The 11,833-nt window shown below is 35.1% G+C and overlaps 1 protein-coding gene across 3 annotated transcripts in view; it reads left to right on the forward strand.

The window, feature by feature from the left end:
* NADK2 (NAD kinase 2, mitochondrial) overlaps window positions 1-11,455 on the forward strand; it is a 45,967-nt gene extending 34,512 nt beyond the window's left edge. For all 3 annotated transcript variants that reach the window (XM_080803951.1, XM_080803952.1, XM_080803953.1), the window contains 4 exons: window positions 4,449-4,504; window positions 4,635-4,688; window positions 6,910-7,033; window positions 9,373-11,455. In XM_080803951.1, the coding sequence (XP_080660077.1) occupies window positions 4,449-4,504; window positions 4,635-4,688; window positions 6,910-7,033; window positions 9,373-9,511 (373 nt within the window). In that variant the 3' untranslated portion in view covers window positions 9,512-11,455. The remainder of the gene's footprint in view (window positions 1-4,448; window positions 4,505-4,634; window positions 4,689-6,909; window positions 7,034-9,372) is intronic.
* The last annotated feature ends 378 nt before the right edge of the window (window positions 11,456-11,833 follow it).

Consider the following 11,833-nt stretch of genomic DNA (forward strand, 5'->3'; position numbering starts at 1 on the left):
ATGAATTATAATACAAGCTCTTAGTCATTTAGCTCCTGCTACTCTGCATATACTGTGCTAGGCGCTTTTTATACATTGACAATATTCTTATAGAAATCCTGCAAGAAAGTAGTTGTATCCCTGTTTTATAAAGGTAGAAATTGAAGCTTTGCAAGGATAAATAATTAGGGGGAGGTCACAAACTAGTGTCAGAAACTGGATACAAGCACAGGTGTGTTTGACTGTAAAACCAAGGCCCTTTTGACCGCCAGCTTTAAATGCAGAGGGGGAACGGTCTGTACAATTCCTGCAGTTCAAAGATGTGTCACTAGGTTTTTTGAAGAATTATCAAGGTAAACTTGCTAATTTTAGTGAAATAGTGGTTATGCTAAAGGCAGGGAATCGGTTTTGGCTTTTGCTTTGGGGTGTGTGTCTATGTCTGTGTGATTTTGATAGTTTTGGTTTTCAACTTTTTAGTAGTAAGAAGAGCATAAAGAATAAGAGCCACTAGGCTTGTAAAACAGTCCTGCCCTCCACTGCCACATACCTTACAGCTGAGTCCTGTGTTGATGTTGGACATGAGTATGGCTTAAATTAGGATTTCCATCTTTTCTATGTTGCTTGTTAAAGTCTCCTGTGGTCTCCAGTGTTGTGGTCTAGAAGTCTCTGTCCCTAACTGTATCCTGTCCCTGCCACCTCAGTCACTCAGCCTCTTCTGTCTTCGGCCCTACATAGCTTGCTTGCTTCTAACATCTTCTGCCTTTCTCCCTCTCATTACGGATCGTTCTTTTGCTGTGATTGCATTTCCCATTCGTCTGTTGTCCTTGTTCTCTTCAGAAAATTGTGGTGGGGGCGTGGAGAAGAGAAGCCTGGGGGCCAGAAGGGCTGAGAGAAAGGTATATGTCTATCAAACTGCCATTTCTTTCTTTTTCTTTTTTTTTTTTTTGCTCATTTTTCTCTTTATTTTTTTAATTTTTAAAAAATTTTTATTTATTTTTTAAATCTCTTTTCAGTGTTCCAGAATTCATTGTTTATGCACCACGCCCATTTCTCCATGCAATACGTGCCCTCCTTAATACCCACCACCAGGCTCACCCCCCCCACCCTCCCCTCCAAAACCCACAGTTTGTTTCTCAAGAGTCCACAGTCTCTCATGGTTCGTCTCCCCCTCCAATTTCCCCCAACTTACTTCTCCTCTCCATCTCCCCATGTCCTCTGTGTTATTCCTTATGCTCCGCAAATAAGCAAAACTGCCATTTCTAAACTTTGTCTTGAGCTTACATATATTATTTAAATCTTCAAAAATACTTTGGAAGTAAGTGATTTTATTTTTCTTAATAGAGTATTACTAAAGTCTCAGGAGTTTCCCAAAGCCATGTGGCTAATAAATAAATGGTGAAGACAGATTTAAGTTCTGGACTTAACTCTAAACTATAGACCTTAGGGATCACTGGAAAGAGAGGAATAGAACAGCCTGTTTCTTTTACTCTTTCAATTCTTGATACGGAGATAGAAGTTTTCCTATGTGACCTCTCAGTCCTTGCTTTGACTATGAAACTTGGAAATGTGTAACTTTGGATAAGATAATTATTGTAACTGATAACCCCCCAATCTCAGTGACTTAACAAAATAGAAGTTTATATCTTATTCTTAGAAAGTCCAGGTGGGTCTTCAGTTGGGAGGTGGATCTGTAAGTGGTGACTCAGGGATCCAGGCTCCTTCCATCATGTGGCTCAACCATCTTTTAAACATGACTGCTTAGGTCCCCTCTACTTACATATATCAAGCCAGAGAAGGAGGAAAAACATGGAGGATCACCTATGGGAGGCTTACGGGACACAGGCTTAGACGTGTTGTGAACGACTTCACAACAGACGTGTGTTCTCATTCCTGTAGCTAGAACTCTGTCACATGGCTTTATGACAAGAAGGGATGGAGAAGATGGCCTGACTATGCGCACGCGTTCACCCACACACAGTATGTGCGCATGCACACACAGAGAAAGTGGGGATTAGCTATCCCATTTTGCATTTCTAAAAATTCCTCCACAGGACAGAGGAGGTAAGGGTTTTGTTGCATAGCAGGTTGTCTCTGAATTGTCTCACGATCATCTCTGTCCTTTTCCTAGTGTGGAATTAGCTACATTCACTGGGAGAAGGACTACAGAGTTCAATCACATGCATTTCTGTTAGTTTTTAGGACTGTTGCCAATCCCCCTCCTCCATACATTCTGTCATGGCCAATTTAAGGATAAATGTTCTTAAGTGAAGAGAGAAAGCTTTACTAGCTTAAGAAGATAAGAGATTCAATTTGTCTTTCAGTTGGATTGTCTTTAATGGAAGTTGTGTGTGATTTGGGAATGCTTAGAATAGTGAAGGTTGTAGACCTAAGAAAAAAGTCATGATGGGCTAGCTAAGATCTCCTTAAGCATATAGTTTGTCTTCGATGTAGAATATAAACCACTCCTAAAGGGAGAGTGAACTGGCTGAGATCCAGTTTGCAACCATAGGAAATTCCTCTTAATTTAACCCCTATTCAGAGGACTTAGTTTGGGTTGTCTTGTGGTATCCTGAATAAGTCTTAGTTCTAGGACTGTTAAATCAAGTCATATGAGACTTTTGTTCTCTTAAGTCTTAATGTCAATATTTTAATTCAGTGGAACCCTAATAAATATATCTCATTTTATGTGACTTCTTAATTTAAAATAGAGTTCTAAAATAGTATCTTCCAATAATGTGAATATTCAGAAGAATTAGAAATATAACGCATGTACATCTTTTTCATTTGGTATTTTCATTCAGTATTGAGTTCTTGCCATGAGCCAGGTGGTGCCACAGATGCCTGGCCCTGTAGTGTGTGGCAGTAATTCTCATGAGATAGGTATTGCAAGCCTCATACTAAACAATGAGTCAGGATACTTAAAGTATTTTGCTTCATGCCACATAGTAAGTATGAGCAAAGGTACAGAGGCAAGAATGGGCTTGGTGTGGTTGCAATAGGAAATTGGAGAGTAGATAATGGTGAAAAATAGAATAGGCAATGGCTAGATCTGAGATTTTTTTTTAGTATAGGTATGTGGACTGTGAGTGACCCCAAATTTTTAATATAAAAATTTGTGTATCTGCATTGTTAAGAGAATGCCCACAATGTTACCACATTTCTCAAAATGTGAAGGGTATAGAGTTAGAAGGGTATGCAAGAGTATCTGTTACTTGCCCTCCTCAAAAAAGGTTAAGAATCACTGAATTACGTTGAGAGTGTGTGGGTCATTGAGTTATCTACTGAAGCTATGTGAGAAGAGTTGTGAGGCAGCAGCAGAATTCTAAATCACTGGAAAGAATGAAAAAAAAAAAAAAAAAGAACAAAAACCTTCTATAACCATCTTTGTAGACCCAATGACAGAGCTACTTTTAAAAGTGACTCATGGGGGTGCCTGGGTGGCTCATTTGGTTAAGAGGCTGCCTTTGGCTCAGGTCATGATCCCAAGGTCCTGGGATCGAGCCCCACATCGGGCTCCCTGCTCAGCAGGGAGCCTGCTTCTCCCTCTCCCTCTGCCTGCTGCTCCCCCTGCTTGTGCTCTCTATCTCTCCCTCTCACTGTCAAATAAATAAATAAATCTTTAAGAAAAAAAAGTGATTCATGTTTGTGTTAATATTTGTTCTTAAGTGGTTAAGCAAGGCATCACACAGTAGTAAAAATTTCTCATCTTTTCTGTTTTGTAATTTAAAGAGATATTTGCACATTAAAAATGTTAAATAGTATAGAAGGGTATCAAATGAAAATCTAGTCTTTCATTTCATATCTCTAGTACTAATCTCCAGACACAACCATCCCATATGTATGTGTGTGTGTGTGTGTGTGTGTGTGTGTATGTATAAATTTTGTTGTATATGATACTTCCCTGTTTATTTATATATACTATATAATGCCTTTGGCTTTTAACTTATCCATTATCTGTCAGCACATCCAGTTCTATTTTATTCTTTTTAATATCTATATAGTAATAATCTGTTTCCAGTGGATGAGTTGTTTTGCTATTATAAACAATACTTCAGTAAATAACCTTGTACATGTCTTTGTGTATTATAGATGTAAGTATATTTTAGGATAAATTAGTAGATTGAAGAATATGTTCATTTTAAAATTTTAATAACACAGAATTGCCTTCCACCTGCAACTTCCATAAACCCATCAGTATATGAGAATGTTTTTCTGATATCTATGCCAATATATTATCAGTCTTTAATTTGTATTTCCTTAGTAGGAGTAAAATTGAACACTTTTTCATATAGGCCTGTAAACTGTTTGTCTATGTACGTTGCCCACTTTTTAAAACTGGGTGAAGGGGCTCTTGTCTTTTGGCTGTTTTTTTTTTCTTGATAATTTTAAGTTTTTTATATATTAAGTAGATAATTTCTTTTTCATTTTTAGTATGTTTGTAGAATTAAAGAACTTATGTTTGTTTCTAGGTCATTCAATATTAACAGGGTTGCAACTCAGGCTGTGGAAGATGTTTTAAATATTGGTGAGTACCATAATAGCTATTATGTTACAATTATATGCTATATAATGTATATATATTATTATATGTTAGCTGTTATATGACACAAAATATTTAATCAAGGTATTTATTTCCCTCTTTCCTTTTTCAACAGCAAAACGACAAGGGAATTTAAGTCTTCCATTGAACAGAGAATTGGTAGAGAAAGGTCAGTGACTAATGATCATAATTACTAACAGTTTCATTTAAGTTCTGCATCGATCTTGAGGATGTTATTGTGAAGTTAACTTGTCTAATTAGCAAAGCATAGTACTTTTTTGACTCAAACAGTCTCTTGATATAATATCCCCTTACATATATTTAAGCAGTAAAAGTTTAGAGCTGGACTTTTTATATATTATATTTTTATGAACTATGAAATATATAACCTTTATGTCAAAACACATGGTTTTGACATGTAATGGAGTTTGACATGTAGTGTAGTTAACACTACAACCATGTCCTGGGGGATAGGAAAATATGGAAAAATATAGATCAGCAAATGGGAAATGTTTACCTAAACTCAGTATGCCATTAATACCCTGTGAATGAAATGGAATTCCCCGAGCTGTGAATGCTTTATCTTCACATTCACTAAAATCTTCTCCTTAACTTTTGACTACCTACTCCTGCCAGTTGCTTCAGGGTTCCCTTGAGAGAACTAGCCATGTTGGGAAAGAATACTACTGATCAGGGAGTTTGACCACCTGGGGTCCAATCCCAGACCAGTCACTCACTGAAAATATGAGCAAGACTGATTCCATCCCTCTGCTTCCTGGACTGTAAGATGAGGAAGTGGAAGTAGATTGGTAATGAATGCATAGGGATTCTTCAACTTTATTCTTAAAATTTTTTTTCTATATATTTAAATTCTTAAATTAGAAAACACATTCCTTTGATTTGCATACGAAATTAACTCACTAAAGTCCCATCTCATCCATCAGGAACATTTTTGTACAGACTTCCCACTAAAGCTCTCCTTTTTATTTCTAACTGAAGAGTATCCTGAGATTTCAAGGTCAATTATATTTTTAAAAACTCCGAACTTTTTCATAGTGAATCTACTTACATATGTAGTAGTGTCAGTTCATTTATGTGAATATTTTGGATTTCCAGGTAAGACTTCCTTTGTTGAGGAAGATGCTTGGCCTGTAATAGTTTGAAAAAACAGGACTAAATCTCTGAAGTCCATTTCAGCTCTCTAAAGTGGACTTTCTCCCTGTTGGAGACTAAAAAGATTAACATTAAATATGTGTCAAAGAAAGGAAAATTAGGCATTTATAGTAATGATTCAGTATATAGTTTAACTTAAAACATAATTATGTAAAACAACTGAAACATATCAGGCATGTAAATTTAAGGGTATATTTAAAATACAGTGATTTTTTTTTTTCCTGCTCTATTGAGTGACTGTTACTCCTTTGAAAATTTGACTTATTTAGAAGCAATAGTGAAAACAAGTGGTGCAGTCACTATTATAGACATTTCTGGAATTAACTTCTTTCAGAGCTAGCACTTTTTTTTTTTTTTTTTAAAGTTCTCTCTGTGCCCAACATGGGGCTTGACCTCACGCCCCCGAGATCAGGAATTGCATGCTCTAGTGACTGGAGCCAGCTAGGCCCCCCTGGAGCTAGGACACTGTGTGTGTGTGTGTGTGTGTGTGTGTGTGTGTGTGTCCAGAGAAGCACATTTTTATTTTTGACATATTTTTTTCAAAGAGCCAAATAATTTAAGTGAAATTTTGGTAAATAAGCTAGATTGACAGTCTTACGATTTTTTTTAATGTGTTCAAATAAACATTCTTACAAGCCTGATTTCTTTGTACAGTTGTTTTTAACCAATTTGTGCTTTGCCTATCAACTTTGATGTGCCCCTTGGTTATGAAAATCAGGTCTCAAAGATTTATAAAAATATCTTGAGTAATCGCAGTTTTATTAGAGAAGGCATATTTTGCCTGTTATTGTTTAAGAGTGCATTTTACATCAAGACAATTAACTTATGAACACTTTGACATGGTATTTTGGAAGGGAACTTGGCAAAGGGACTTTTGGAGCCCAAGTTCCATTTGAGTGCCTCAAGCTAGTTCCTTCTGTTTAATTACTGGTTTTGTAGCCCACCCCAGTATATCTATTTCTGCTCTACTGTGGTTGATACAGGCTTTGATGGTCTAATCTTGGAACCTAATCCTAATTTATAAGGTGGGTTTTTTTGTTTTGTTTTGTTTTGTCTTAATGGAATGTATTGTGAGTTCCAAGAAACTTTGTGCCAAACAGACCTTTGGAACAGAGTTGCTTTTCAGTTGGGAAGAGGATAGCATTCATTTTTCATTTTGCACTTCTCAGAAGTGACCATCTTTCATTGACTGCGCTATTACATTTTTTTCTTCATAGTAACAAATGAATATAATGAATCGCTGCTCTTCAGTCCAGAAGAACCAAAAATACTTTTCAGTATTCGAGAACCAATAGCAAACAGAGTTTTCTCCAGCAGTCGTCAGCGCTGCTTCTCCTCAAAGTAAGCTTCCAAAGGATGACTTGTGACTATGCTTTCACTTCTTGTAATTATAAAGGACTCTTGGTTTTAAAGTATTCAGTTTGATGAAATCCACTCATTCAAACTTAATTTGGTAGGAAAAGTATAGAACTTGTGGAACTAATGAGGTGTCATGCTATATACCCTGGTGAGAATGGTATTTTCCTTTCTAACATACTGTACCATTTTAGAGAAACTGTAAGTAAATAGAAGGAGCATAAATATTTAATTGGGTGAAGTGGATTTGTTTTAATATATTAAGACATACAAGATCAAATTATCACTTTTTCTGGAAAGCAACTTTTTTTTTCATATGCTGTGGGATAAAAAGCAGGATAAACATTCATATAAAACCTCAGTTGTGTAGCAATAAACTTTTAGAGTAGGACTCATTTCTGTCACCTTTTCCCTAAAACTAACCCCTCCCTATTCCACATCTAGCAGATTTGATTTTTTTTGAAGGGTAGATATAAAAAAAAATACATAATTTATTTTGTGAAGGTTGTCCAATTTTCTGAACAAAAAAACTAAATGTCATCTGTCTCATGGCAGGCAAAGAGTGGTTTAAGTTTGAATTGCTGCTTATACAGTGTACATAGTCTCTTTTTAAAAAAAATACTGTTGATTTTTTTCTAGGAAAAACACTTAAGGAAAGTCATTTTACTCCTTTGAGAGTTAATTTTGATTACTCAATAAATCTGTACTCAGTTTAGGTGATACTACAAAGACATTTAAATATATATAAATAAATATAAATATAAATAAATATATATAAATAAAAAGTCAGAATAAGCTTCATGACTTTAGCAGTTGGACAGTATTTTTTAAACATGTCATATAAAGCACTTATCAACAAAAGATTGGCAAATTGAACTATATTAGAATTAAGAACTTCTGTTAATCAAGACAACATTAAGGAAAAAAAAAAGGCAAGCCACAGAGTGAGATAATTGCAGTACCTATATCCAGCAATGGACTTATATCCAGAATATTGTAAAAATTCCTACAACTCAACAAGAAAAGGCAGCTCAGTAGAAAAATTGCCAAAGTTCTAGACAAGCATTTTACAGAAGAAGGTATCCGAATGGTTAAGTGTATGAAAAACATCCTTGAACTTACTATTCGTGTGGGAAATGCAAATTAAAACTTCCTATTCTGATACCATACACACTCAACAGAAGGGCTGAGATGCTAGTTGCTATAAGGTGGGAGTAACTGTAACTTAGGTATTGTTAGGAATAGTTTGGAGAGTTGCTTGGCAGTTACCTACCAAAGCTGAATATAGCACATGCATTGACCCAGAAATCCCACTCTTAGGTGCACCTCCACCAGAACTGTAGACACACAAATGTCTGCAACAAAAGATGCTCAAGAATATACACAGCAGGGCACCTGGGTGGCCCAGTCAGTTAAGAGGCTGCCTTCAGCTAAGGTCATGATCCCAGGGTCCTGGGATCGAGCCCCACATTGGGCTCCCTGCTCAGAGGGCAGCCTGCCTCTCCCTCTCCCTCTGCCTGTTGCTCCCCCTGCTTGTGTTCCCTCTCTCTCTCTGTCAAATAAATAAGTAAAATCTTAAAAATAATAAAATAAATATTATGAATATACACAGCAGCACTGCTTCCAGTAGTAAAAACTCAGGTGTTGGTGAATAGAAGAGAGCCCATAAATTTTGGTATTTTCATACAATGGAAGTATTTTCATATAGCAATGAAATGAACACACCAATACTACTGGTAATAACCATGGATAAGTTTCACAAGCATACTATTAAGCAAAAGAAAGCTAGACACAGCAGACCTATTGTATTCTTCCATTTATATAAAGTTTAAGAACAAACAGCTATGACTGCAATGGTGACTAACATTAGAATAGTGCATGTGTAGCAAGGAGGGGGCTTCTGGGGAACTGGGGCACACTTGAGTCCTGATTTGGGTGAGGAATGACTACACAAATGTGTTCATTGAGCTGTACAGTACAAATTTGTGCCTCTTCATGTGTTAAACGATGAAAACAGTTACATTCTTGCTCAACATTAGCGCTTGCAATAGCTCAACATTTTTTTGTATGAAAAAAGCCTGTGAGTTCCATCAAGTCTGGACTTGTTCTCTCATAACTGTCTGGATGAATGGAGCTATCCTGAATATTAGATTTTGGTAATGTATCCATATATACAAAGTTACTCTCTCAAACCAAAGAACAACTTGATTTTGAAAATCAAGGCCAAATGATCTACCAGTTTCAAAAAATATAAGAGTTTTAAAGAAACCATAATTAAAGGTTAAGAAAACTTAATATTTAATGAGATGTTTATTTCTTCTCAGGGTATGTGTTCGTTCTCGTTGTTGGGATGCCTGCATGGTTGTAGATGGAGGTACTTCTTTTGAGTTTAATGATGGAGCAATTGCTTCAATGATGATCAATAAAGAAGATGAGCTTCGAACTGTGCTTCTAGAACAATGAAAGATTTCCTCAGATGACAAATTTTGATTACTGGGAAAATGCTTTCACTGCAGAAACAGACTACCATATTTTGGTTATTCTTGAGACTGGTTGGCCCTGGGCTTCAAAGGTGACCAAGAAAGTGAGATTTGCATTATTCTTCTTTTGAATTTGGATAGAAAATATTGTTCACTGTGTTAGAAAATGGATGGACTAAACAGATTAGAATTGATACCAGTGAAATTTCTATATTGCTTATATTCGGTATCCAAAAGTTCTGATACCTTTTGAGAGAGGGTAGGCTCAAATAAAGGATTAAATGTTTAGGATTTGAAATTTCACTGTACAAGTTTTTTTTTTTTTCCCCTTCCCTTTCTAACTGTGGAATTGGTCAGACCAAACACATATCATTTGATTAGTGTATATTTTTTATAGTAACTAAAAATCAAGATTTTTAAAAAATTTTGATGGAGAATTTTGATAAATCCTGACATTGACCTAATTGAAGTAGGTAAATGTGTTTTTTATATGTGCTTAGAATTTTCTAATTTCAGAGTAAAATATTGTTACAGCTCTCTACTGATTTAAGAAGTTCAAACAATCATTTTTGAAATTATCAATGTTTTCATTTAATAATTGACTTTCAGGTTAATTTTGAGTGGTGGGTGAAAAAGTACATCTGGACAAATCACGATACTGTTACAAATGTATTATCCAATAGCTATTTTAAGTCCTAGAATTTTTTTTTTTTTTGAATGCTTTTGAATCTTAATAGAGTTCTTCTGTATTTAAAACTCTAACATGGAATCAAAGACTAAAAAGATGAGCTAATTAGACATATTAGTAGTTTGGTAAAACCTTTAAAAAATATTTTCATCTAGTATTAGGAGTAGTGTCAGAAAATGGGATTCTTCAATAAATATGCAAAACATAAGTTTTGGAACTGCCTTACTTTTAATATCATGGTAGTTTTTACCTAGCCTCGTATTCCATGTTTCACAAATTAGCTTTGTGAAAGATAAAATGTTACAGCTTCCATTCCCCTCCTACCCCCCCATAAGAGTTCCTTTAGTTTGAGAAGAAATTATCTAATTCTTGATCTACTTATAAGCAATCCTAGAATTCTTACAAAAAGCACCTATTGCTGCATCATGAGACAAATTTATTCAGAGTTGTATCTTTTTTTCATTTGCTGTTAAGAAGTTATATTCAACATTGAAATATTTATTGAACACACACCTTGTGTCATGTACTGTGTCAAATGCTGGGTATACACTGACGAATGAAAGAGTCTATCCTAATAGAACTTGAGTCTTGTGAGCTCAAATTCTGTGAAAGCTAGGATGTATAATCAAATTGAGTGCTATTAGCTTTGCCAACATTTAACATGTTCTTGTCAAAATTTTAAATAAATGTTACACAAAGGTAACCTAGGTTTTGATGTATATCCAGAACAAGAATCTGTTTTTCTTTTCTAAGAGTATCTGCATAGACAGAGCAGTGTTTACATGATGCATAAAAACAAAAAATCAGTGTTTTCCTAGAGCTGGATCCAGTTTCTGGCTTGATTTAAAATGATTAACTGAAGAGAACACTTTATGGTATGGGATTTCAGTTCTTTTTAAAAACTCTTCTAAGAGGTTTAAATACCTTCTTGACAAAAATTCCAGCTCCATCTTTATGTCAAGCAAATCTGATTGTCCAAAATGGTACCGTAGATCTGTTAATATGTAACATATTAATAGGCAACCTACTCTGTAAAATTGTTCATCAGTCATGTTTTAAAGGTTTAAAAAATAGTTAATTTGCTTCATTTGCACTGTAACTTCTAACATTTCTGCTATGTGGTGGGGATTTATTTGGAAGAGAGAAGAGGCAAAGGATATTACAATAGAAGAAATGTTTTTATGAATGAGTTAACCTTTTAATGGCAACTGTATGTGAATAAACACAATTAAACTAGTATTATCTTTGTTTTTTAAACTACATTTATTTTACTCTTACAGCATCATTAGAAAGCCAGATTCTTCCAAAATGTTATGTTTCAGACCTTTTCCAGTGCTGTGCCCTCTTGGTTTCATTGATTGCTAATATTTCACACAGAACTAGGGCTTATTATATAAGCAAAGGGTAAAGTACCTACTATTTTTGATGTTTCACAGGTATTTATATTCATAGCCCTAGTAAATCAAATAATTGTTTTACTAGCCTTCAAGTAAAGAATTTCCATTCATTATACTTTTAAGTATCAAAATACATATAAAACCATTAGAACCAGTTAATACAAATTTTGTATCAAAGAGTTGCTTGATGCACATGGAACATTCTCAACAAGACAAGTCT

This window comes from Martes martes (genome assembly GCF_963455335.1).
Source record: "Martes martes genome assembly, chromosome: 5".
Classification (NCBI taxonomy): domain Eukaryota; kingdom Metazoa; phylum Chordata; class Mammalia; order Carnivora; family Mustelidae; genus Martes; species Martes martes.